This window comes from Rutilus rutilus (genome assembly GCF_951802725.1).
Source record: "Rutilus rutilus genome assembly, contig: SCAFFOLD_58, whole genome shotgun sequence".
NCBI lineage: Eukaryota > Metazoa > Chordata > Actinopteri > Cypriniformes > Leuciscidae > Rutilus > Rutilus rutilus.
The window spans coordinates 133,423-160,000 of record NW_028175472.1 but is presented as its reverse complement, the minus strand read 5'-3'; the positions used below and the strand labels follow the sequence as shown (position 1 = coordinate 160,000).

General features: G+C 40.2%; 1 protein-coding gene across 2 annotated transcripts in view; it reads right to left on the bottom strand.

The window, feature by feature from the left end:
- Positions 1-13,053, bottom strand: part of LOC311285718 (uncharacterized protein) — a 16,357-nt gene extending 3,304 nt beyond the window's left edge. Inside the window, exons 1-7 of one of the 2 annotated variants that reach the window (XM_084435755.1) lie at positions 12,909-13,053; positions 10,946-11,478; positions 10,636-10,692; positions 10,403-10,525; positions 9,484-10,099; positions 841-867; positions 1-718 (exon numbers count right to left, since the gene is read on the bottom strand). The exon at positions 1-718 is cut by the window's left edge and continues 3,304 nt beyond it. In XM_084435755.1, coding sequence (XP_084291881.1) covers positions 168-718; positions 841-867; positions 9,484-10,099; positions 10,403-10,525; positions 10,636-10,692; positions 10,946-11,476 — 1,905 coding nt within the window. In that variant the 5' untranslated portion in view covers positions 11,477-11,478; positions 12,909-13,053 and the 3' untranslated portion in view covers positions 1-167. Of the gene's footprint in view, positions 719-840; positions 868-9,483; positions 10,100-10,402; positions 10,526-10,635; positions 10,693-10,945; positions 11,479-12,491; positions 12,594-12,908 lie in introns of those variants that run through there. The other variant, XM_084435756.1, reaches the window with a different exon arrangement.
- Between the last annotated feature and the right edge of the window lie 13,525 nt (positions 13,054-26,578).

Genomic DNA, 26,578 nt, shown 5'->3' with positions numbered 1-26,578 from the left:
AAAAAAAACTAAAGTGATTCGAGTGACTCAAACACTGTAATTAACTATAAACTAATAGTTTGTAAATGACTTAAGTGCTTTATTACTGTATTATTATAAAGTGTTATGGTAAAATCTACTTGGTTATGGTTCAGTGCAAATAATTTTTTGGTTTTCATTTACATTTTCTAATCCATTAAAGGTGAGACAGGAGTGATGATCAGTGGGTTTGAGTTTTTACCTTCATCATTAGTGTATGGGCTGAAAAATGGATAGAGTTTGTCAGTGAAAGTCTGACCAGTGAAAGAGTAGATATGAGATCTGGACTCCACGTCATAAAAAGAGACCAGACCCTCCTCATAATCCACAAACACACCAACCTTCTCAGGTTTCACTCTCAGAGATAAAGAAACAGGTGAACGTTCATAAGCTTTATATTGATTTTCATTCCTCAGAATCACAGTCCAGTATCCATCCTCAGGATTCAGCCAGATCATTCCCTTCCTCTTAATGGATTCTCTGGCGACTCCTAAAATCCACTTTGTCTTTCCCTTCACCTGCACCTCATAGTAAAATCTCCCTGAACTGAATCCCTGCTTTGCCAGAACACACATGTTCTTTTCAAATCTCTTTGGGTTTTCTGGGACGTCCTGCTTAACATCTCCACAACTGACTTGTTTTCCATCATCAGACAGGATGAGATATGGATCAGCTGTATCAGGATCCAGAGTCACATCCACTGAGAGAGAACAGACATTATCAATCAACTTCAGAACAAACATTTTCAGATGTACAGTATATAATATAGATTAACACAGTTTTGTGAGTGTATTGAAGAAAATTGCATCAGTCACACTGTACCTGCAAACTTCTGCACAAACTTCAACCCTGTGGACACAGATGACAATATAATGATGAATTATTCATAACAGTAATTTCAGGTTAACAGCAGTGGCGGCTGGTTATAATTATAAGCAGTACCAAAAATCATGTTTCCTACTTGAACATAAATTTTGCTCTCCTTTCTTTCTGGCCAGCAAATTTCTCAATGACTCTCTGATTAAAGTCAGTCATCTCAGTAACAAGTCTCTTTTCCATGGACAGCAATGCCAGTGCATTCAGCCTCTCCTGGGTCATGGTGTTTATGAGAAAAGTTTTTATTCTTTTAAGGTTGAAAAGCACCTCTCAGCTTCAGCTGTGATCATGGGCAGGGCCGTTTGAAGGAATTTGGGGGCCCCAAGCAAAATGGACATGGAGTGCTTCATAATTGTGCTTGCATTTATTAATTATTATCTTAATGAATAATACGACAAGGAAGAAGCATGTAAACTGCGTTGTTTGTTTATTCAGAAATAACTGAATGGATCGGAAAAGTAACAAAAGAGGACATTGAGGGCTGAGACTGACTACTATCATCATCATTTCTGTCATGGCAAGCCTGCTTCATGTGTCTGTTCATCGTTGAAGTCCCCGTTTTTTTTTTTTTTTTTTTTGCTGTCATAGGCGAGCAGCATGCCGCATTTAATGCACGAGACAAAGCCAACTCATATGTTGTCACCCACGACTAGTTTAAAATGTTTCCATACCTCCAATTTTCCTCCAAACTTGCTCAAAGTTAATTCTCCTGTTTTTTCACTTTGCTTCTTCAAGCTCCATGTTGCACTTAAGCTACTGAATAGTACAGCACGCACAGCAGGTGTGATGCGTCACGCGTGCAAGACTGCGAGTGACTGCGAGTCGTATTTTTGTATTTTGCCGGCAGCAGAGATCACGTGGTTGGCTGGCTGCTGTCAGCGACTACTGAGAGGGGCCCCCTTGAGGGGGAACCCGATAACAGTGTCATTGCACTTTACTGCATTGACAAGGGGAGCTCACACAGTTTGTCGTTGCATTTTATTCTTAACCAGTCGTTGTCTTGGGGCCCCTGGCCAGCTCGGGGCCCCAAGCAATTGCTTGGTTTGCTTGCCTTGTTGCGACGGGCCTGATCATGGGTGTGGTAATGAGAACTTTTAGGAGAGTCACAGTTTCGGAAAATACTTCTTCGAGATTATTCTCCATAAACAGCTGGAATATGTATATTTTTCAGATAGATGTTTGAGGTCTCTTACCCCCGTTGTTGTCCACAAAACTTCAGTGACAAAACAAAACGGCACTGCTAACATCACATCCAGCCAGCCACCTCCATTTCTCATAACACGCGCGGGTGAAGCTCCGGGTGTAGCGTTAGCTTCGTCCTCAGTCACTGGGCTTTTTTTTTTTTTTTTTTTTTTTTTTTTAGCGAAAGCCTTGTGAAAGTTTTTTTTGTAAATAAATTTCAGAATTTGGATTAGCTGCTGCGATTATTTCTACCAAAGTGGTCAGCCTAGCAAGGTTTTGATGGAGTCAGAGTGACGGTGTCGCCCGCACACTCGCAGTAGTGGCCAAGAGCGTAAAGTTGAATGACAGGTGACGAGAACCAGTCAGATTGGATAAAATAACATGTTTCCAATTCTGATTCGCCAGGGACGCTACAACCTGCGTCCAGAGGAGAATCTTGAAGAAACCAATTAGAGACCAGCTTCAGGTCACATGCTACCCGAAAATTTAAGGACTCAGATAGATATCCATATGTCCGGTGTCCCTTGCTCTTGAAACCGCATGAAACATTGAAAAACATAGAAAATAATTAACCGATTAAAGCCAGTTTTTATTAAATGTTGATGCTCTTCTTACTACCAGCCGGCACATCGCTGGTATTTTTATTTTTGTATTTTTATATAATTTTTGTACATGTATATTTCTCGAATTTTGATGGGGGCGGCGCCCCAGCGCCCTCTATTGACATGCCGCCACTGGTTAACAGTGAGTTTCTCTCTACTGGCAGCATCATGGAAATGTTGATCGTCCATCAGTTTGTAAAACAAAATGCAGAATGTTACTGCAGTAAATATACGTACGATGGAGGTCTATGAGATAATCATAAAAGAGGGTTTAAAAGCAGAAATGTCAAGTTGTATTTTTATTAAAGCTGTAATAATAATTCAGTGTAAAAAGAAGTGTTATTTTTGCTGTCTATATTGTCCTTGTGAAGTGAGGAAACCTTTTAGACAGTTTATTTTATAGTCAGACTTCTGGTTGTGTGTCAGTGACGGGATCTGTTTGCTCATTTGAGATCCTAAGTTTTTGAACAGTTCTTTTGATCTGATGTGGATTACACTTACTGGAAACGGTATTTTACCCAGGGTTATTCTGCCATGAATTTCACACCACTATGATATTATTTTGCCTTACAACATTCACGTCTGGGAATAACTGCTGGACAGGCCAACAAGACGCCCCCTCACCTGTTGTCACTTATTCACTACGCCCTACTGGCGGCTCTTCATCTGTAAACCTTGAGGATTGTTATGCAAACCGGCTGCATGACAGATGGTGTGAGACACCGAATCTGGAAACACTGGATCAGGTTTCCTTAGCCCATCATTACCCTGTCAAATGTGCATCTGGTAATGAACTTATGCTAAGAGCTGATCATGATTGTGAATTCAGGCCTTGTCCGCACTAATACGTTTTTGTTTAAAAACACATCTTTTTCTCTCTGTTTTGGCTTTTCGTCCACACTGAGACCGTGTTTTTAGCAATGAAAACGAAGCTTTTCAAAAACGCTCTCCAAAGTGGATACCTTTGAAAAAGCCGTTTTCGTGTTGTAGTGTGGACTGTCAGAACAGAGGTATTTGAAACCGATGATGTAAGTTTAGTCATGTTGTAACGCTTTAAATGTAGCCCTATGCCTAAACTCACTGCTTCAGATCTATGTGTCCTCCAGAAGCTTGTGTTCTGCAAGTGAACGGCGCCTTGTGGTGCCATCATCCCAAAGAGACACAAAACCACTTTCACTGACATTTACCTGGACTGTTTCCTGGTGGTGGAATTACCTTCCCAACTCAACACATTTTCAAGAAACTGCTAAAGATCCATCTTTTTCATAAACACTTCACCCAATAAAACTAAATCTTAAAAAAAAAAAAAAAAAAAAAAAAACTTGCTATGTGTACTGTGCTAGACTAACTGGGACTTGTCACTGCACTTGTTGCTTTTTATTATCTTTAATTATTATCTTAATTGGTAAGTCACTTTGGATATATGTAATTGTAAATGTTAAAATAAGTTATACTGTAAAGGTATACGGTAATTGCCTTTTATTGTGGATATTTTTACATGTTCTAAATTATATACTAAGCTTCTATTTCCTATCAATCACTTATCTTGATGTTTAGTGTTTGTTCAATTACTAATTACTGTAAATGTGCAGGTATTCTGTACTCATACATTTAGTTAATTTGAAAGAATTTGAATTTTTTTAAAGGTGTATATGTCTTTTTTTAAACGTTAAAAATCCCAATAATTACATAAGATTTAATGTAATATTAAAGATACAATCTGTTATTTAATTATGGAAAATTACTGTATTTTAACGAGATTGTTTTTTGCCATTATTTTACGGCAATTTTTTGGCGCCCCAGCTGCCTGAATAATACCGTTTTTTCACATTTTTTTTTTTTACAGTGTACTTGTAACAATGTGACGCATATTGAACTTTTATGCTGCAGGAGAGAGAATAGCGAAGAGCTACAATGATGCACTCGCTCTGCAGGTCAACCTGTTTTAATTCTTGGAGACTTTCATTTATGTGACTTATCTGAATATCTACCTACTCTTAAAGGGATACTCCACTTTTTTCGGAAATATGCTCATTTTACATCTCCCCCAGAGTTAAACAGTTGAGTTTTACCGTTTTAGAATCCATTCAGCCGAACTCCGGGTCTGACGGTACCACTTTTAGCATAGCTTAGCACAGATCATTGATTCTGATGAGTCCAGTAGCATTTCTTTCAAAATGTTTTTCCTATTTAAAACTTGACTCTTCTGTAGTTAAACCGTGTACTAAGATCGACGGAAAATGAAAAGTTGTGATTTTCTAAGCCTATATGGCTAGGAACTACTCTCATTCCGGCGTAATAATCAAGGAACTGTGCGGCTGTACCATGAGTGCAGCAGGCGTAATGATATGACGCAGCGCCTGAAAATAGGTCTAATAGGTTAGACAAACTTAGTCCCGGTCACGTTGGAAGAAGTTACCGAGCTGGGGACTATTTTCAGGCGCTGCGTCATATCATTACGCCTGCTGCACTCATGGTACAGCCACATAGTTCCTTGATTATTACGCTGGAATGAGAGTAGTTCCTAGCCATATAGGCTTAGAAAATCGCAACTTTTCATTTTCCGTCGATCTTAGTACACGGTTTAACTACAGAAGAGTCAAGTTTTAAATAGGAAAAATATTGAAACTCTTTGGTCATTTTGAAAGAAATGCTACTGGACTCATCAGAATCAATGATCTGTGCTAAGCTATGCTAAAAGTGGTACCGTCAGACCCGGAGTTCGGCTGAATGGATTCTAAAACGGTAAAACTCAACTGTTTAACTCTGGGGGAGATGTAAAATGAGCTTATTTCCGAAAAAAGTGGAGTATCCCTTTAAGCAATATATGGACTGTCCCACTCATTTAAAGGAGTCATAACCTAGTCTTAATTTGGATACCTACTGCTGTATTATAGTCTTTCATGCCCTTCTAAAAAAGAAAAGTGGAAAAAAAATAAAAACAGAGCTCCTAAAACCTTTATTTCTGAAGGCATTATTGTCTCGCGAGATCTGATGCGATGTTTTGGCTGTCGTGGACGGTCATTTTAATAATGCAAATGAGGGGCGCGTTGATTGGTTGCAGGAAGGAGGGGGGTTGACACCGCAGGTAACTTCAGCATCATTACAAACTGACATCATGGCGCAAGTTGTCAATGAACCCGACCTGGCCGCGACCTACGGAATTCAACCGTATATGTTTGAGCCAGACTCTGAACCTGAGCTGGAAAGGGAAGATGTGGAGTCGATGGAAGGACGTCTACATCAAGATGTCTCTGAATGGTAAAGATAATCATTTTGACTAACGAGCTAAAACATTTGTTGCTAATTTCTCCCAAATAGGTTTACCTTTTATTTAATGTAGATTACATTAACGGAGATGTAGTCGAATTTTTTTATCAGCTTACAGTGGTTATTGAGATCAACGTTTGCTATCATGTGGTGTTTTTGCCTTGTTTCACGTTCTGGTTTTTTAGACATTTAATATTTTTCTTCTACAGACATGTAACGTGATGTTTTTCTATAAGTTTCTTATTACTTGACTGTTTGTTTTATTTATCTATTCTATAAAAAAAAATCAATACAATGATATGGCTAGCATTCGTAGAGTCCATTCCCCGTGTTTACCTCGAAGCTAACGTTACTTACAATAGCCGCATTAGTAGTTAGCTGCTGTTTGTTACACACAGTAGAGCAATAAAAAACAGTCTTACCGTTTCAATTTCAGGCAAGTCCCGGATGGTTGGAATGACACCTTTTTTCAAACGGAGCTTCGTGGCCAACTTCGCCTGATACTGCCCCAAATTTGTGAATGATTCCGGCATAAAATGTTTAGCGCAGACACCGAACAATAAGCCAGTTGAAAGTGTTGCTGGGACAGCGTCATTAAATTTTATCCACTGGTCCCTGATAGTTTGGTCCGTTTTTGGTATAGAAAACACATTTGCATGTTGTTTCTGGCAGTCAACCACAGAGCAACTCACGTGTGCACTCGGTTTCTCCATCTTTCGCGACTGAAGTGAACTGAATATGAGGGGGAGAGGGGAAGGGCGGGCTTCCTGCTGCGGTGTCCATATATGGTATATCCTGCCCCGTCTTGACGTCAAGACGGGGCTGAAATCAAAATCTCGTTTTTTAGTGCGCGTGCACGTGGGCTATTTTACAAACCCTGAAGTAAACAAACGCTTCACTTTTAAATATCGGCTTCCCGGCCAGTGTATAATCATTATGCAATCATAACATACATTGATTCTCGTGGAAAAGTGAAATTTGCAGGTTATGACTCCTTTAAACTGGACTATTGATCGATGGTGTTATGTTGTATATCAAATTTTGATAGATTCAGAAGATATTGTCTGAAACTAAAACTGAAAATTTCCCCAAATAACAAGCTCTCAATAACAAGGCCAGTCATTTGACCTCCACTGTGGCGTCTTTACGCTCGATGGTGTTTTAAGCCCCCAATGGCTCCTTAGAGGCAGCTAACCCTACCCTCAACCTTAAACCTACCCATGCCCTCGCTGCCTGGAAGGCGCCGTTTGGGGCTTAAAACACCAAAGACCCGTCTTTACTAGATCCACTCCAGTTCACATATAAGATAGACAGAGAGACAGATGATGCTGTGCTGACCCTGCTTAATACAGTTACTAAACATCTTACGCATCCTAAAGGATATGCCAGGGTTTTATTCATAGATTTTAGCTCAGCTTTCAGTTCAACGAAGACACACATTCTCCTGAAAATGCTGATTGATCTCAATATTAATACAGGGTTATTGGTCCACAACGCTGCGTTCTCTCCCCTGTTCTTCTTTCTCTTTTAACAAATTACTTTTTGATCAATGAGAAACACATTAGATTGTTTAAATATGCTGATGACACGGTCTTAGAGAACACAAACCCCTCAGCTGATGCTGCCTATCTGACTCACATTAAGACCCTTGAAACATGATGTTGCTCTCGCCAGTTAGAAATTCACTGGAATTTCAGCTTCTCTGGAAATACAGAGTATGTAGATGTAGTTTTGTGTTGGTGAGCCATAGACAAATTTCCACTCCAGTGGACAATAAAGATATTTAAATTCAAATAAAGTTTATACAAGGATAGTTACATAATGTGCTTTACATGTCACTAAAGTTCACATAATGCTTCATTAAAGCTGCAGTCCGTATCTTTTGGGGCTTTAGCGGTTAACATTAGAACTGCCGTGGCGGTCATTTTGACCGTTTTGAATTTTATATCTGCAATAACTTTGTTGAAAAAATAAATACAATCCTGCCGGTACCTGACTTTTCCTAAAACTGTCTGTATTTTCATTTAAAATGTGTTTCATATAAATTACACATAAGGCAAAAAAACAAATGAACATATTTACCTATTTCGGCCATAGACGGTCATATTGACCGCACTGAATTTTGCGGTATTATTATAGGCTATACTAATATACACAACAATAAAATGTGGTAAAAAAATACACTAAACATATTCAACAACAAATCATTTAAATATAATGATATTCAGAACAGAACAAGAATGAAAAAAACAAGCCAAAATGAAATAGCCTACTTTATAAGCGAAAGTGAAAGTAAGCGGCGTTGGGCTCACGTAACTCTCTAATTAGAATAAAAATGTTTCAACATTTGCGATGTATTTGGATGGTAAACTATTCTTTATTATAGGCTTTGTACTTCACTCACGTTCCAATATCGACAGAAAAAATCATCCTCTTCACATGCGCAAAATGGTACGAATTGTAGGCTATACTGACAAACAGAGCAGTGGAATTTTTATATGTTAGGTTGACTATTTTATTATTCTATTTTATTATGGCTATAATGAACAGGCTGCAATGTCAAGATTGCAATGCTGGAATATGGTGTGTGTGTGTCAGTGTTGCCAGATGTACGATAATTATCGTATTTGTACGATAATTTCGACCTCTGTACGATGTACGATCAATAATGGAAAAAATCCTATAATGTACGATAATTTCAGAACTGTGTGACACTTCAAATGATGGTCGTTGTAATAGGACTTCTCATTGATCTAGCAGTGGATTTTACCGGGGGAAGAACGTGTATAGAGAGGGAGTGAGAGACCTTGCGTGTGTGCTAGTGTGCCTCATGAAGCGCATGTAAGGACCCAACCAATCAACTGTAAGTGCAGGCGGGCTTTTATCTATACTCCCGAATCAGAACCGAACAATCATTTTATTACATTACATTTATTTATAAATATATAATTAAACTTTGTTTAAATGTACAGTTTGGTGTTGTTTTGTTTTTAAAAGACATCCTAATACAATAAATGCATTAATCTCTCAATTGGGTATTTATCATCTAAGATATATATATATAGTTTGGAATCTAGCGGTCAAAATGACCGCTTACGGCCATTCTAGTAGTTATGGAATTCTGGCACTTCTAGAGTTAATAAACAGACCTGCATGCGCCTTACGGAAGAACATTGTAGCCGGAGCTACTTCTCTCTGTTTATGTCTATGACGAGTTACGCAGGCACTGGGCTCCTCTGCAGCATGTACGATCCGAACCAGTCTAAAATAGTCCCAATATAAACACTTATTATAGGTGTACCGTAGTGATTCAGTTTGGAAATTGGTTTCATGATGTACTTGCTCATTATATAAATTTGATAAATTTTGAACACAAAAAGTGTTACGGTCTGCAGCTTTATGACATGAGTTGAAGATATAACTTTAAGTGATTTTATAATAATGTGGTGATCACCAGCACATCACAGATGCTTACAATTAATTTAACACTTTTAAAAAAAGTTAGATAAAAACCCTGTAATTGATATTCACATACCAGTTTGATTGAGGTCACTGTTTCTCTTCTTCTGCTCAGTGATTTCCTGCTCCAGCTCAGTGTTTCTCCTCTTCTGCTCAGTGTTTTCCTGCTCCAGCTCAGTGTTTCTCCTCTTCAGCTCAGTGTTTTCCTGCTCCAGCTCAGTGTTTCTCCTCTTCTGCTCAGTGTTTCTCCTCTTCTGCTCAGTGTTTTCCTGCTCCAGCTCAGTGTTTCTCCTCTTCTGCTCAGTGTTTTCCTGCTCCAGCTCAGTGTTTCTCCTCCTCTGCTCAGTGTTTTCCTGCTCCAGCTCAGTGTTTCTCCTCTTCTGCTCAGTGTTTCTCCTCTTCTGCTCAGTGTTTTCCTGCTCCAGGTCAGTGTTTCTCCTCTTCTGCTCAGTGTTTTTCTGCTCCAGCTCAGTGTTTCTCCTCTTCTGCTCAGTGTTTTCCTGCTCCAGCTCAGTGTTTCTCCTCTTCAGCTCAGTGTTTCTCCTCTTCTGCTCAGTGTTTTCCTGCTCCAGCTCAGTGTTTCTCCTCTTCTGCTCAGTGATTTCCTGATGCAGCTCTTTAATGAGATCTTCAGCCTGTTTCTCTGCTGCTTTATGCTGTTCCTCCATCATCAGCAGCTCAGACTGATATCTCTAAAAGGAGCGGATCAGATCAGTTAAGAGCTCAGTATAAACCAAGCTTGACATTGCTATTCTCTTGTCTTGTCATGGTGAGCGTGTGGTTCCCTTTCAGTCGGTCACTCTTGACGTCACGTTAGTGACCGACGAATAGGAATCTCGCTAGAGAGGCCAATCTACTTTGAGTGTAACTAAAACGAGTCAATGCACATCTCTGATAATTGCTATCAGCTGCGCTGCATCATGGCACGAGCATATAATGAGCAGCAGGTGCATCGCATCTCAAGGTTACTCTCATACACACTCTCACATACTCACGGTATATTGTTTAGGCAAGATGATCAATGTTGCTACCAACAGGACACCCAGACCAATAATCATCCAGTTGGAAATGTGGACGGTCCGAGACGAAGTAAGGAAACAATCATTGGAGGCGCGAGTCTGCAAAAAGAGGAAGATTAAGTTCAAGCAACACTTCTCGAAGAAAGATCGCAAAGCTCGTGTCAAGTTGTGCAAGAAGCCAAATTATAAAAAAAAAAAATTCCACTCACTTTTCTCTGCTCTGAGCGCGTGATCTCTTGAATCTTCTTCATTCTGTCCTGGATCATCTGCATACAGAGAAAAACACAGACACATTTATCACTGAATTTAGCGTTAAATCTTCTGACAAAAAAACAATCTTATTTGAATAATGAATGTTAATTTTTTTGTCTCCTGGCTTTTAGTCCATGTCTGTCAGCTTTGAAGGTAACATATTGCATTCTCAAAAATTTACAAAATTAACTTTTAGCTGGTTTAGGATGCATTTCACAGTGTGTTTAATGTGCTTTGTCTGTGTCTGTTTGCCTTCTCTCGACTCACCTCCTCTATAGGAACAGTGTTGTGAGTCATGTGTTCTCCTTCAGTGCAGGACAGACAAACACACATCTGGTCATCTCTGCAGAACAGCTCCAGAGGTCTCTCGTGTTTCTGGCATATATAATCCTCCAGATTTTCCACAGCGTTGATGAGTTTGTGTTTCTTTAGACGTGGGACACTGAGATGAGGCTCCAGATGAGTCTCACAGTAAGAGCTTGGACACGTCAGGCAGGTCTTCACTGCTTTCTGCTTTCTTTCACCACAGAAGTCACAGAACACCTCAGATTCTTGTTTAAGCTTCTTAAAGTGTTGCACAAGCTTTCCGAGTGTTGTATTAATCTTGAGATCAGGTCTTCTGCTGAATTTTTCTTCACAGAGTGGACAGAAGCAGGTCTGTGTGTTCGTCCAGCTCTTGCTCAGGCAGGTTCTGCAGAAGTTGTGTCCACATGGAGTGGTGACTGGATCAGTGAACACCTCCAGACAGATGGAGCACTGGAGCTCCTCATTTAGTGCTGGACCACTGGAGGATGCCATGACTGAAAAGATAAGTAATGACGACAATATATCATCTGCATTGCTGAAAAGAGCAACTTTCATAATACAAGTAATGTTCACTGAGTAAATTAGTTTGTGTTCTAAAATGTATGTTGCATGGTTAAAAATGATTGTAACTAAAATCTGTACTATGAACCACTGTCAAGCAGTCAAAGCAGCCATACGTGCCATAAACTGGCGTATATGAGACAGCCGTTTCTGACAGGAAGTTCCTCCGCCTCTAACTCTAACCTCACTGAGCCTATAAGCTCCGCCTCTAACTCTAACCTCACTGAGCCTATAAGCTCCGCCTCTGACTGCCAGTCTGAGACCATGTGCTGTAGTTAGATCTATTAGGCTGCAGAAGAAGAATCTAAATACAGAAACTAAATGTGTCACTAGGAGCCATAGTACAGCGAATGTATCTGGTTTTTACAACAACATATTATACAATCATGAAAAGATATGTTTATATATAAAAGACAACACAGAAAGGGGTGAAAGTGTATTTTTCAAACAAATAACCCACTAAATGAACATCTGTAAACACCACGTGTCAGTTTTGTTCAACCCTCTACTGCACACATTTTGATGGTACATGATAAAAATGTGTTCCACATCATTTCTTGGTTCATTTAGGAACATTTTATTGATAAAATATTTTTTCGTTGCCTAATGATTAATTGACATATTACAAGAAAATGGTCAGAGAGCAATACAAAATCACAAATCTTTTAAAAAAATGAAATCTACTAACTGTATTTAGAGCTTATATTGTGCACTAATACGTGATAATATGTGATAACGTCCAAACACATTGTTAGCAAAGACATCCTTGAAAAGTACCCCTTAACACACAACGTTGCCCTGAGGCAACAAAAGGAAAAACTAAATGAACTGAAAATGCAAAATAAATAAAAAACTTCATAAAACCTTCTCTACACCGTCATTCACACACACGTTTATGTACAGTTCATGTCATTTTAAATAAGATTACTAAAGCAAATAAACTTACTTTCTTCTCACACCATGTGCTCCTGTGACTATGTGTCAGAAAAGGAAATCCTGCTTTCAAATGCTGCTCGACTCCCACACCTTATTACACTGCTCTTTGATTATTTTTTGTCCATTCTAATTGGTTGCAATCTTTTATAGAAACATATAGTACTGAACATAGAGCTTAAGAAAACTTTCAGCGCTGTGCTGTAGAGGGTTAATAGATGTGACTTTTACTAGAGAAGTCATCATTCTGATTTTTCATTTGTTCATTCTGTCGCCAATTCAAGTACTTCCTGTTTCTAAAGTCTCTAAAGTGTGACATGACCACAAATAATCACACTTTGATTTACAGCCACAAAAAAATAGACATACAGTACTTTTACCAACAATCTGATGAATCTACTGAACTAGCTCTTACATTTCCATCACTTACCTGTGAGTGAATATCAGATCTGGTCGTTGATTTCAGAGTTTCTGAAATGAAATGCTGTTTGATGAAGCCTCCTGTTCATATGTTTAGCTTCACTTTCACTTAAGTCTTTACACACTTGCAGTGATGCTATAGCTCTGCCCATAATCATGAATATGGAACAGTTCTGCTCAGATTGTAATAGTGTAAGAAAGTTTTAGAATATCAAGTTTATATTCTCATTTTACCACATTTATGTATCACAGTTTATACAATTGCAGCTTGATAGAAACGACACGCTAAACATGTTTCACAGTGAAATCTTCTGTGTTCCCTTTCAGTCGGTCACTCTTGACGTCACATCGGGTTAGACTGGCGAAATTTTTATCTGCCTTTTATTTATTTATTTATTTTCATATTTGCCTTTCGCTTCAGAGCCGAGCAGTTCATATGTTCTGCTCTGCGAATTCACAGACGAGTTTACCAAGACGAGTCTGTTGTTCTTTTTGTAGGAGCCTCTCGAGTTGGTGTTGGTGTGACAGTGCTCACAGTGGAGATCGGGACTCCAGAGAGCTGCATAAACAGCAGTTTTCACAGTTGCGCCTTCAAAGAGTTGCTGTTTTACAAGCCTGAGAGAGAGGTTGCGCCTTCAAAGAGTGTGTGAGTACACGGCGGGCTAATAAGGTGTGGGAGTCAAGCACCATTTGAAAGCGGGGATTTCCTCAAACGAGGTGGAGTCCCCTCGCCTATGCCCTGATCTAGTTCCTCTTCTGCTGCTCCAGAGAAGGGCTTCTTCAGCGAATAGCCAGGGTGACCTGAGGATCACAGTGAGGGCCTCCCTGCCCGGTAACCAATCCCTGTGGACCCCTCACTCCTCTATCACATCGCAAACATGCTGAGACTGCGTTCGTGGGTGGTTCATGTTCTCTCATGAGAGCATTACCATGTCGGCACATTGTTCGTCTTGCCTTTCACATTAGGAGCTTGAGCGTTCAGCGCGCCGTGTGCTGTCGAGTTTGACGGCCACGTTCTCTGTCTCGTATGCCTGGCAGCTTCCGGATGGGATTGCTGGTCCTTCTCATGATGGACCTAGCATTTCATTCGGGGCTCCAGCTGAGGATCAGATGTCGATCGCTGCATCGGAGAGAGAGCTGTTACGCTCTGGAAATGAAGATGATGCTGAGCTTCCCACTGTAATGGTGTGCGTGCTCATGCTGAATCAGATTCAGACTTGACAGCTGTGCTTTCCCTGGCTGTGATGCATAAATCATCTTGCCCTGCCCCCGGGCCTTTCCGGATGTGTGTGAAGAACTATGGAAGCATATTGGTGATGCCAAATGTGCCTAAATCTGCAGAAAAAGTTTTTCTTCTCTTACTACCCTCAATGCTGGGGCTGCAGTGCTACTGTAGACCGCCTCTTCCCTGCATGTGACGGCCCCCCTGCAAGTCTGTGAAGGCCAAAACACTCATAATGCACGAGGATAGTTCTGAGTCAGGTTGAGCTGCGCATGGTGACTGACTGTGATTAAAGTCACAGCGTTGGCCCTCGGCCAGACGGTGTCCACTCTGGTGGTCCAGAAGCGCCCCTGGCTAAACCTTGCAGTGGTGTGAGAAATCGCCAAAGTTTGCTTTCTCGATGTTCCCATCTCACGAGACGGACTTTTCGGCGACACTGTTGAGGACTGTGCCCAGCCGTTCTCCGCAGTTCAGAAGCAGGCTGAGGTAACCAAGAACTTGCCCTGATGTGCTATCAGAGTCTCTCATGGGCTGCTCCTCAGTCTGTTCATCTCCAAGGGTGTCAGTTCCCTGTGGAAATAAAAGAAATTAACAAAAAAAAAAAAAAAACCTCTGCCACAGTCAGCTCTACTGTGACGTCTAGGCTTCGCAGGAAGATGGCACCACCCTTCTCAGCCACCCCTGAGACGGGCGACCCAGAGTTGAACTGCTCTTTTCCCGGAGGGCGGAGAATCTTTTGTTGAATCAGAATTCTGATCCATCTCTGGCGTCTCAGTCATCGGTACCCACATTCTCAAGCCTTCTCTCACACACCCTTTGCACAACCGTGGAGTCAGGTAAGTGTTGCACCAGACACTCAGACCCCACTTCAAGACGCTATGCCTCCTGAGTCGGGTCCCTACCCTCCACCTCGCTGTAGGTACTGTATCTACAATGTGATTATGACTAGTCATATTCTTAAATTGACTTCCATTGGAAAATATTTCCAGATATCTTCAAATGAGTTTTGACTAGTAGAAATTGTAATTAAAGATATCTATAATTGATTTTGTACTAGGCATAATTCTAGAGATATCTTGAATTACAATTTTACTAGTGATAATTAAATCTCTAACTGAATTATTACTAGTAACAATTATATAATTCAAGATATCTCTAACTGGTTTTTGACTAGTCATAATCAAATTGAAGATATCTTTAATTTATAATTTTTAAAGATATTCAAAATACATTTGAGGATGTCTGAAAGTAATTTATTCCTAGTCAAATCTCATGTAAATATATCTGCAATTTAATTATGGATATCTCAAACAGATTTTTGACTAGGAAGACCTTTCTTTGGAGATATCTGCATTTAGCTTTGTGACTAGAATTCCAATGTAGATATCTGGAATTAACATTCTGACTAGTCAAAATTCCTTTATAGATACATGCATGCAAATACACATTTGCTAAACTACACCTTAAACATTTTTTTACCAATCCTACCTTGGAAACTGTTGGCATCCGCCATTTTGTCTAAGAATTGTATAATAAAAGTCCTACGTCTTGGGGTCATTTTAAACTGCTCTATACAGTGGTAATTCAAAAGTATGGAAAATAAAAATGTAGCTGTGGCACATGTAGAAGTGACATGTAATATGCAGAGAAGACTCAAGAAGGTTTTTTTTCCTATTCTATATTTAAAGGGTGTCTAGAGGATCTACAGACGGTTCTGGTGTGGCAAAGTGAAGAACCCCAAAATGTTCCTCCTGGCACTTTTTATTTTTACAGTGTAAAGTTAGAACTATTTATGATTAATAAATTGTTAACAAAGCATAATCATGAGCACATTAAACACTTATTAAAGTGACAATGAATGAAGAACTCACTATTTGTATATAGTTTATTAATGTATTAACTACAGTTTATGTAAGGGTTAATGCCTGACGAGGTGTCCATTGTCAGGTATTAATGGACGACGGCGAGGCGTGAACCGTCCACTGCGCAGCCGAAGTCCATTACCTGACAATGGACACCTTGAAGGGCATTAACCCGCTTATACCATGGTCACTTGCCAAATAACACATTTTTAAAACATTAGTTTATATTTTAATTAGTTTTACAATCAAATCTAAAGTTTTTACAAACAATAACTTGGTTTCCCTGGTTACGCCTGACGGTTTATTTAGCAACCGGAGATATTTATAGTCTGCTCAAATTATAGTCCGTATAGATACTTTGACTGCCTGTTGCTATGGTTACTCACAGCTGATGTAGCCAGCACATTTATTTATTAATTTCGAACGGTAAACAGTCAGTTTCACCAGAACTCCTTTACTAGGTGTCCTCTATCACTTTTTAATGGACACCCTGCAGCCAATCAGAATCGAGTATTCACACAGACCATGGTATAAAAACTATTAATTAACTATAAATGAATAGTTTGTAAATTACTTAAGTGCTTTATTACTGTGTTATTATAAAGTGTTATGGTAAAATCTACTTGATTGTGGTTGTTGTGGCAAAAACAATAATTAACAAACAGCATCAAGGCATAAGAGACATCAGAGTCAAATTGTATTAAAGAGAAGTAGTTTTATTCTCTTTAAGAGGCTTGGTCACAAAAATCACTGCAGCTACCCAGTGATAGGAGCAAGACCTAATCACACAGAAAACAGACAGTCTTTTTATACCTATAGTCTCTTCTGTAATTTTCCGCTCCCCTAGTAAACCAGATCTAGCTGGATTTAAGAAATACAGTGGTCCTTCCCCCTGGGGTTTTACTGTCCTCACTCCTGTGAGGTCAAAAGGTCTTTGTTTGTGGCTAAATAACCCCTCTGTCTTTCCTGACTAGAGAGTTCAAAGGATCATCTGACCATTTGTTTTACTGTGTGTGTGTCTTTGTACCTGCCAGGTGCACACATACATTCCAGGAGAGAAAACACTTGATTGAATTGAAAGAAAACCCACACAATGTCTAAGGAAGTAAATAAGGAAAAAGTAAACTATTCATTTTTCCATAACATGGTTTAGTGCAAAATCTTTTTTGGGTTTTCATTGACATATTCTAATCCATTAAAGGTGAGAAAGGAGTGATGATCAGTGGGTTTGAGTTTTTACCTTCATCATTATCGCATGGGCTGAAATATGGATAGAGTTTGTCAGTGAAAGTCTGACCAGTGAAAGAGTAGATATGAGATCTGGACTCCACGTCATAAAAAGAGACCAGACCCTCCTCATAATCCACAAACACACCAACCTTCTCACGTCCTGAGACATTGAGTCTCCTTCATTGACTTGTTTTCCATCATCAGACAGGATGAGAAATGGATTCGCTGAATCAGGATCCAGAGTCACATCCACTGAGAGAGATCAGACATTATCAATCAACTTCAGAACAAACATTTTCAGATGTACAGTATATAATATAGATTAACACAGTATTGTGAGTGTATTGAAGAAAATAGTGTCAGTCACACTGTACCTGCAAACTTCTGCACAAACTTCAACCCTGTGGACACAGATGACAATATAATGATGAATTATTTATAGCAATAATTTCAGGTTAACAGTGAGTTTTATTTAGAAACACCATTGTTAGTTCCCAGCATGCTTTGCACATGACTGGAAATGGAGAGTAAATATTGAAATTAAGTGTTATTTTATGTGTTTTTGAGTGAAGGGAAACATCAGTTAATGTTTAATGTTCAGTTATGTTTGACATGTGAAAGAGTTTCTGTTATGTTGATGTTTTGATCGTTTCCATCTACATGAGGAAATGATCAGAGAGTGTATCGTATGGGCATAAGAGATGCAAAGCTCTCGGAGAAACTGGAACTAGATCCAAATTTGATATTGGACTAACTCAGCTCAGGCAAAACAAGGAAATAAAACATCAATAATATGACAAGAAAAGTCTGAAGTGAGAGAAGTGAAAGTCGAAGGAGTCATGACAGAGAATGTCTAAAGCAAAAGTGACGTCGCAGAGAGTAGAGAGGACAGATCAGAGAACACAGCAATTATAATACAGTTCAGAAAATAAAACAGATGGATTCCTGTAAGAGATGCGGGAAAAGTCCTCAGGACTCATGGAAAATGTGTCCAGACAGAGAAATACAGAGAAATGCTGAAAGAAAGGACATTTTGCTGCAGTGTGCCGGTCAGCTCAAAGACCAGAAGCAATAGTCGACAGCTCATATGAGTCAGCTTTCTTGGGAGCGATCGAGACCCAAAACCAAGAGAAAATGTGGCAACAGAAAAACCTGGTGAATAAAGAACCGATCGCCTTTAAACTATGTACTGGTAGGATGTTTTGGACGTGTAATGTGCGCATGCGCGGGATGCGCGGGGAATGTGAGTTTCAGTAAAAGCTTCCATGTTAAGAGCCCGCTGTCTCCTGTCTGTTTGTTATGAATAATCTAACATGGTGTCAGAAGCAGATAAGAGATAACAGTCATCCATTCCACACCAGCGCGGCGAAAACAAGAGGTTGTAAGTGAAGTTTCGAGGAAACAAACGAGATCACGCGATCGGCACGGCGGCAGCTGCGAGACGGACACAGAGTGTGAGTGAGCTCCGAGACTATAAACTCGGAGACGAAGAAAACGCTCCGAGACGAAGAAAAGTCAATATAAAACAGCATCAAGGTAAACATATAAGATGGATACTTTGTTCTCAATAAGCCCGCCTGAACATTTCGACTTCAATGATTTTGGCAGCTGGCCAAATTGGATTAGACGATATGAGAGATTCCGCATAGCAGCAGGAATTAGTGAAAGAAGCCAAGAATATCAAGTTAATTCGCTTATCTACACAATGGGAGATAAAGCTGATGATATCATGTGCACGCTGGCTCTTTCTGAAGAAGACAGAAAAAAATATGACAAAGTTAAAGAAGCGTTCGAGAAACACTTCGTATGTAAACACAACGTGATCTACGAGAGGGCTAAATTCAACAAGAGGTGCCAAGAACAGGGCGAATCAGCTGAAATGTTCATCACTGCAGTTCATAAACTAGCAGAAAATTGCCAGTATGGAGTCCTTCAAGAGGAAATGATACGAGACAGACTGGTAGTTGGCATACGAGATCACGGATTGTCAGAGAGATTACAGCTTGACCCCGAGCTCACACTCATTAAAGCCATCACAAAGATAAGACAAAGTGAAGAAATAAAAAAGCAGCAGACGATCTTAAGACAAGCAAGCGGTGACTCAAATGAGGTAAACATGGACATGTTAAAATACAAAATGAAACCAAGATTTGCACATAAAGGACTGCAAAGACGACAAGACAGTGCAAAACACAATGAAGCCAGCAAGGGATGTGGCAGATGTGGAAAGCCACAAGCACACTCACTGAATAGCTGTCCAGCGAGGGAGGCTGAGTGCAGGAAGTGCAACAAAAAAGGCCACTTCGCGGCAGTCTGCAAAACAAAGAAAAGACTGGAGGAAATATATCATTGTGATGAGACGGAGAGCATAGAGACTGTGTTCCTGGGAGTCGTAAAGTCTGAGAATTCGACTGATGTCTGGCAAAAGTTCATTGCAGTGAACGGCGAGCAAATTCTTTTCAAACTGGACACAGGAGCTGCAGTGACAGCCATCCCAGAGAGCATGTACTCAAAGACGAGCCACGGTGTTCTCAGCCCGCCAAACAAAAAGTTGTGTGGACCAAGCAACATGTCAATACAGGTGAAAGGGCAGTTTAAAGCATCACTTTGTCATCTGGGAAGAGTGATAAAACACCCAGTGTTTGTGATACCAAGACTGGTGTCCCCTCTCCTTGGACTACCAGCCATAAAAGAGCTGGACTTACTTCACACAGTGGATGCAATGCAAACAGCAGATCCAAACTACAAAGAGATGTTCCCAAAAGTCTTCACAGGACTTGGAAAATTGGAAGGAGAATACAAAATCAAACTCAAAGAGTTAACCACTCCATTTGCTCTGGCTGCCCCTCGTCGAGTGCCCTTGCCCATGATGAACAGAGTGAAAGAGGAGCTAGAAAGAATGGAAGAAATAGGAGTTATAACGCCCATTGAAGAAGCAACTGAGTGGTGTTCAGGTATGGTGATAGTGCCGAAACCAAATGGCAAGATTCGAATCTGCGTTGATTTAACACATCTAAATAGTAATGTCTGCAGAGAGAGACATATTCTGCCTGCAGTTGATGAAACACTGGCTAAACTGTCAGGGGCAACAGTGTTCTCTAAGTTGGATGCTACTGCTGGATTCTGGCAGATTCCTTTGCATAAAGATTCGGTCCAGCTCACTACCTTCATTACGCCTTATGGAAGATACTGTTTTAACCGCCTTCCATTTGGCATTTCCTCAGCACCTGAACACTTTCAGAAACGGCTGACACAACTGCTGGAGGGCCTGGAGGGCACACTGTGCCACGCAGATGACATTCTGGTGTTCGGTGCTACACGTAAAGAGCATGATGCAAGACTTCTCAAGGTTCTGAACCGTCTGGAACAGAAAGGGTTGACACTGAACGAAAAATGTCAATTTGCAGTGCCTCAAGTTAGGTTCCTAGGACACATTGTCAGTGCAGAAGGCATACGGGCTGACCCAGACAAAATAAAAGCTATCAAAGAAATGCCAGAACCTAAAAATACGGCAGATGTCAAGAGATTCCTTGGCATGGTGAATTACGTTGGAAAATTTTCACCCAACATTGCAGAGTTGACTGGACCTATCAGAGACCTGCTCAAAGCTGAAAACGTCTGGGTGTGGGGGAGTCCACAACAACAAGCTTTTGAAAAATTGAAACAAGAACTCAGTTCTTCGGCAGTATTAGCACAGTACTGTCCAGATCGACATACCAGAGTTTCAGCTGATGCGTCTTTCTTTGGGTTAGGAGGAGTATTATCTCAGCTGCAGCCTACAGGTGAATGGAGACCTGTTGCTTTCAGTTCGAGGAGCATGACGCCTACGGAGAAAAGATATGCTCAAATTGAGAAGGAGGCCCTAGCAATCACGTGGGCCTGTGAAAGATTTCAAACCTATCTTCTGGGACTAGATTTTGTGGTCAGGACTGACCACAAGCCACTAGTCAGTCTACTTGGCTCGAGATCGCTAGATGACCTGCCTCCACGCATATTAAGATTTCGTCTACGACTCCTGCGGTTCTCCTACACGATCATGCACGTTCCTGGAAAAAATCTGATCACAGCGGACACACTCTCCAGAGCTCCACTCAAAGATGAGCCATCAGAAGCAGACCTAAAAAGAGAGGAAGAGGTAAAAGTGAGTGTTGATCATGTCATTCAACAATTGCCAGCAACACCTACCAAGCTTGCTCAAATAAAGAGGGCTCAGGAAGAGGACGAAGTGTGCAGACAGCTAAGTTCTCTTGTACGTACAGGTTGGGATGGAAAAAAGAGTGTTCCACCACACCTAGCATTGTTTTGGCAACACAGACATGACCTGCTCAATGCAGAGGGTTTGCTGATGAAGGGAAAACGACTAGTGATACCTGGCAGTATGCAAAAAGAAGTCCTAGAGAGGTTGCACCAGGGACATCAAGGCATCACTAAATGCTTGGCAAGAGCCCAAATGTCAGTATGGTGGCCAGGTATAACAAAGCAAATCAAAGACAAAGTAAGTCAGTGTGAAACATGTGTCAAAAACAGCTAGTTACCCAGAACCCCTGTTGACCACTCCATTACCTTCACGACCATGGCAGAGAGTGGCAGCAGATCTTTTCCATTGGAACAAGGGTGATTATGTTCTGCTGATAGACTACTTTTCACGCTACATAGAAGTTGCTTCTCTCACTTCAACAACATCAAGAAATGTGATGGAGAAGCTCAAAGCAATGTTTGCTCGCCACGGGGTCCCAGAAGTCCTAGTTACAGACAATGGCCCTCAGTTTGCAGCATCAGACTTTGCTGACTTTGCAAAAGACTATGATTTCCATCATGTAACCAGCAGCCCGCACTATCCTCAAAGCAACGGAGAAGCGGAAAGAGCAGTGAGAACTGTTAAAACACTACTGCGTAAAGGTGAGGACCCTCACAAAGCACTTATGTCTTACAGAGCTACGCCATTAGCATCAGGAGCTTCACCTGCTCAACTCCTGATGGGACGGAACATCAGAACTACTCTCCCAGTGAGTCCATCCACACTGAAACCAGCCTGGCCAAACCTCAACACCTTCAAAAGAAAAGACAAAGAGTTGAAGGTAAAACAGACTAAATGGTACAATAAACGCCACAGAGCACATACAAAACCTGCTCTACAGTCTGGACAATCAGTCTGGATTAAGAATGTGCCAAACCCAGGCATAGTCATGAGTCCTGCTGATGCTCCACGTTCCTATATTGTAGAAGGGCAGTCTGGTAATTTGAGAAGACACTGTTCCCATCTGAGAGCAGTTCCTTCACAGCCAAGAGAGATTAGGGACTGTGTTAGAAGCAGAGTGGGCAGGGTGATCAGACCGCCTTTAAGATTAAACCTTTAGAGTTTGACTTGTTATTGTCTGTTCTGTTATTTCCCTTTCTTCTGTTGAAACATAGTAATAAGTAAGGAAAATTAGTAATAATACCTGTGTTTTGTTTTTCTCCTACAGAGACATTGTTTTACTAAAAAAAAAAAAGAAGGGGAAGGAATGGACTGAATGAGAAATTAATAGTGCAGTAATATGTTATGTTAATGCAGGGAACGTTCTTTAGCTAAAAGGGGGAGATGTACTGGTAGGATGTTTTGGACGTGTAATGTGCGCATGCGCGGGGAATGTGAGTTTCAGTAAAAGCTTCCATGTTAAGAGCCCGCTGTCTCCTGTCTGTTTGTTATGAATAATCTAACAAACTAGATACAGGCGCAGGAGTTATGCTGAAAAACAGGAAACCGAAAGATTCCAAAAAGACAATCTTGAGCCCTATCAGTTCTCCTTTATAAGTGATGGGTATTAGTACAAGTAGCCAACTTACACGAACCTGGAGAGCAGTACAAGGCGATGTTCTTTAAGGTTTTCTCAGGACTTGGGAAATTGGAGGGCAGCTTAGAGATCAAACTGATGGAAGGAGCAGTCAGCCATGACGAGCACCGCTGCCTCTCGTGGAAAAAGTAAAACTAGGACTGCAAAGAATAGAAGAAATGGTGAAACCGAGCCACTAACAAAGTTCATCACACCCTTTGGGAGGTACTGTTTCCGGCATCTTTCGTTTTGGGAAATCTTTGTCCACGAAGCATTTCCAGCTCAGAATCTCACAGATCATTGCAGGATCGACTGGAACTCTTTGCCATGAAGACGATATACTAGTGTTTGGAAAAGAAAATGAAGAAAACAATGAGAGACTGCTGAATTTTTTTGAAAAAGCAGGGCTGACCCTCAATGACAAGTGTGTGTTCGCTGTCGAGAGTGAAGTTCCTAGTGATTGAAGTACCAGATTAAAGATATTCTCAACACGCCTGAGCTACAGAACGTGGAAGGAGTGAGACGCTTCATGGAAAGGTTTACTACGTCAGGAAGTTTTCATCAAAGATAATCAAAGAAAAACTGCATAAACAGAACAGACGCACGCAAGCTACAGCGACAATGGAGGCCTACATAGACGAGAGATTGTGCGAAGATGTTTAAAAGTACCCTTATTTGTACAACTCTAGCATGAAAGAACACAAAGCTATTTACATGGGTTGTAACTCGTGGCGAGAGATTGCTCAAAACTTCACGTGTCAAACGCCTGTGTATGCGTACGAGTCAAGTGAAGTATACTTGGTGTGCGTTCTAGCATACTCGTAAAAAACTTTTATTTTCTGCTTTAGAGTTTACGGTGCATATCGACCACAATCCCCTAATCTTAATACTTAATACTTCATGATAAGTGTAAAGGTCTTTGTACACCGAGTTCGAAATTCTAGTCTGAAAATTCCCCATGTTAAAAATTAAATACGACCTCACGTTGTGTCTATCACGTTTACACACTGCCTCCGCAACGTTCGTACATAATATAAAATATCTGGATCGGGTTAAATTTTCGGAGCTTTTCGCATCTGTAGCAAGTATGTTGAGAGGTCTTTTGACAATCCAGAGCCACCGTACTAGCGAACGCCAAGATACAGAACTGTTCAGGATCAATATGTCCTCATAAATGGGTGGTCTTGTTTTTAATATGCGTCTCCAGTATCGCTCGCAAAGCATCAAACTGAGCCACTGACATCCTTGAAGTAAACTTTGAATCGGTCGGGATAATCCCGCAGCTTTCCTTCCTCTCTACGCAATCTCAGGATTGGATTGATTGATTGATTTATTTCTGGATCAAGACGATATAAAACAGTAATCCAGAGGATAACATGCTAAAGTAAAATATTTATTTCTAGGACGGTCCTTGGTGTTACACACAAGAAACAATAAACAAGAAGCAGACAAACCAGATTAAAAAAAAGACATACAGTATGAGGAGGGGGATAGAAAAGACATCATATAACCCCCCCCCCCCCCCCCCCCCCCCCCCCAAAAAAAGACACTGTAAAAAAAACTCCAATTTATCCATAAATATTCACCTTATTCCATACAAATTTCTTGACCTGTGTTTTAAACATCCCTCGTGATGGACCCAATATTTCCTTTCTTTTTCTCTTTTTACGAAGAGAGAGGACAACAAAATCCTCCTCACTGCTTGAAGACTCCATTTTTTTATGTTTTGCGAATTTTTTCGCAACGGATGAATAAATACGCATCGGACTCAGTGTACAAGGTTTCTGTGTGTGTCAAAGTTTTAGGATGACAAAAACCGCATACGAAAATTTCGGATTCATTGTGGACCTTAAGAAGCTAAAGTGATGATAATGTAGCTTCATTCATTAATCACTGTGTTAGTGAACTAAAACTACACACGTTTAGACCCTTGACTGTTCAACTTTAAACCTCTGAGTCACAGAGGCTAGTTATTTAGACAAACTAATGTTATCTGAGCGTTCAGTTTAAATCTTATGCGCTCCTATCAGAATTGAAGGAACATTCTTCCTTGTTTATGTGTAAAGTTATCTATATCAACCACAACAACAATTCTAATGGGGACACATTAATTATATTGGAGTTAGATAAATATTTGAATTATACACGTGATCCTCCAGCTGTCTTTTGTTATTGGTTCAAAAGAGCAGCTTAAGCTTCCAGCCTTACATACTCCAGTCTTCAGTGTCACAAGATCCTTCAGAACTCTTGCTAATATGATGATTTGGTGCTCAAGAAACAAGAAACATCTCCTCGTGTCAGCGTGGGTTTCCTCTGGATGCTCCGGTTTCCCTCACCGAGTCCAAAGACTGTAAGTGAGGAACAGACTCAATTTATTCTCTCTATCTTAGATTTAAAATCTCATTCTCTATTTTGAACATTCAAACTCGCACGATGTGTTCAGTTATTTCACGTGAGAATCTATTGCTTATCTGGATTCAGTTCATCACAAAAATAATCTCTTCTTCTGTTGATTGTGTTTGCATGTTTCAGCCTCTAGAGGGCGCTGTGGTGGGTAAAGAGTTGACGGTCAAGATCACGTTCCAGAACCCGCTGTCACAAGTGTTGAGGAACGTTTTGTTCCGTATAGAAGGATTGGGAATTCAGAGCGTCAGAAAGATCCCGTTTGGGTAAGTGTTTCACAGCAGTCTAATTTCAGCTGTGACGTGTTCATGCACTGTAGATATGCTTCAAAACATAAATTATACTGCATTAAATATGATATTTAAAGAGTGAAGCTTCCAGAGAGTTGATATTGTCTTTGTGTCTGTCAGTGATGTGGAGAAGCTTGCGGCGGTTACACTGATGGAGAAGTTTGTTCCCACCGTCTCCGGCTCTCAGAAGCTCCTGGCATCGATGGACTGCCGTCAGCTCACTCAGGTGCACGGATTCACTGATATTGTGCTCAAACCAAAGTCAAAAACACTGTCATTGTGAAGTCTTCTTATGCTCTCGCTTCTCTTGAAGAATATGTACTAGATTTAAGGATCATCTGCATTGAATAATAATTCTGTATTTTCATTCACATTTAATGTAATTCAGCAATAAAGATCCTCCATGTTTAAATTATATTCTGTTGGTCTGTTGTAATGTTTATGTGAGCAGTTTGTGAGTTAATGTTTTTTTTGGTTTACAAGACATATCAGTTATAGAATTGAACACTTTCAGATGATGCAGTCATTAAAATATAAACCAAAGCTGGAGAGGAGAGAGAGAAAATGGCTTCAGAGATTTCCTTACAAAATAACATGGAGAAACACTCTGGAAATTTAGCATATTATGTAGAAATTCAACATATATATTTAATCATATAAAATTGTATAGTAGATAAAAAAGCAAAGAAATAATGACTGAGAAAAGCAAGGAAGTCATTGTCTTGACTAGAAATATAGATTCATAACAAATTGGACATTCAAATGTGCATAACTATATTGTAAGTAAAATATACTTTTATTTTTTAAACAGCACATCCATTGTTAATCTTTTCAGATTTCTTTTTTTTTTTTTTTTTTTT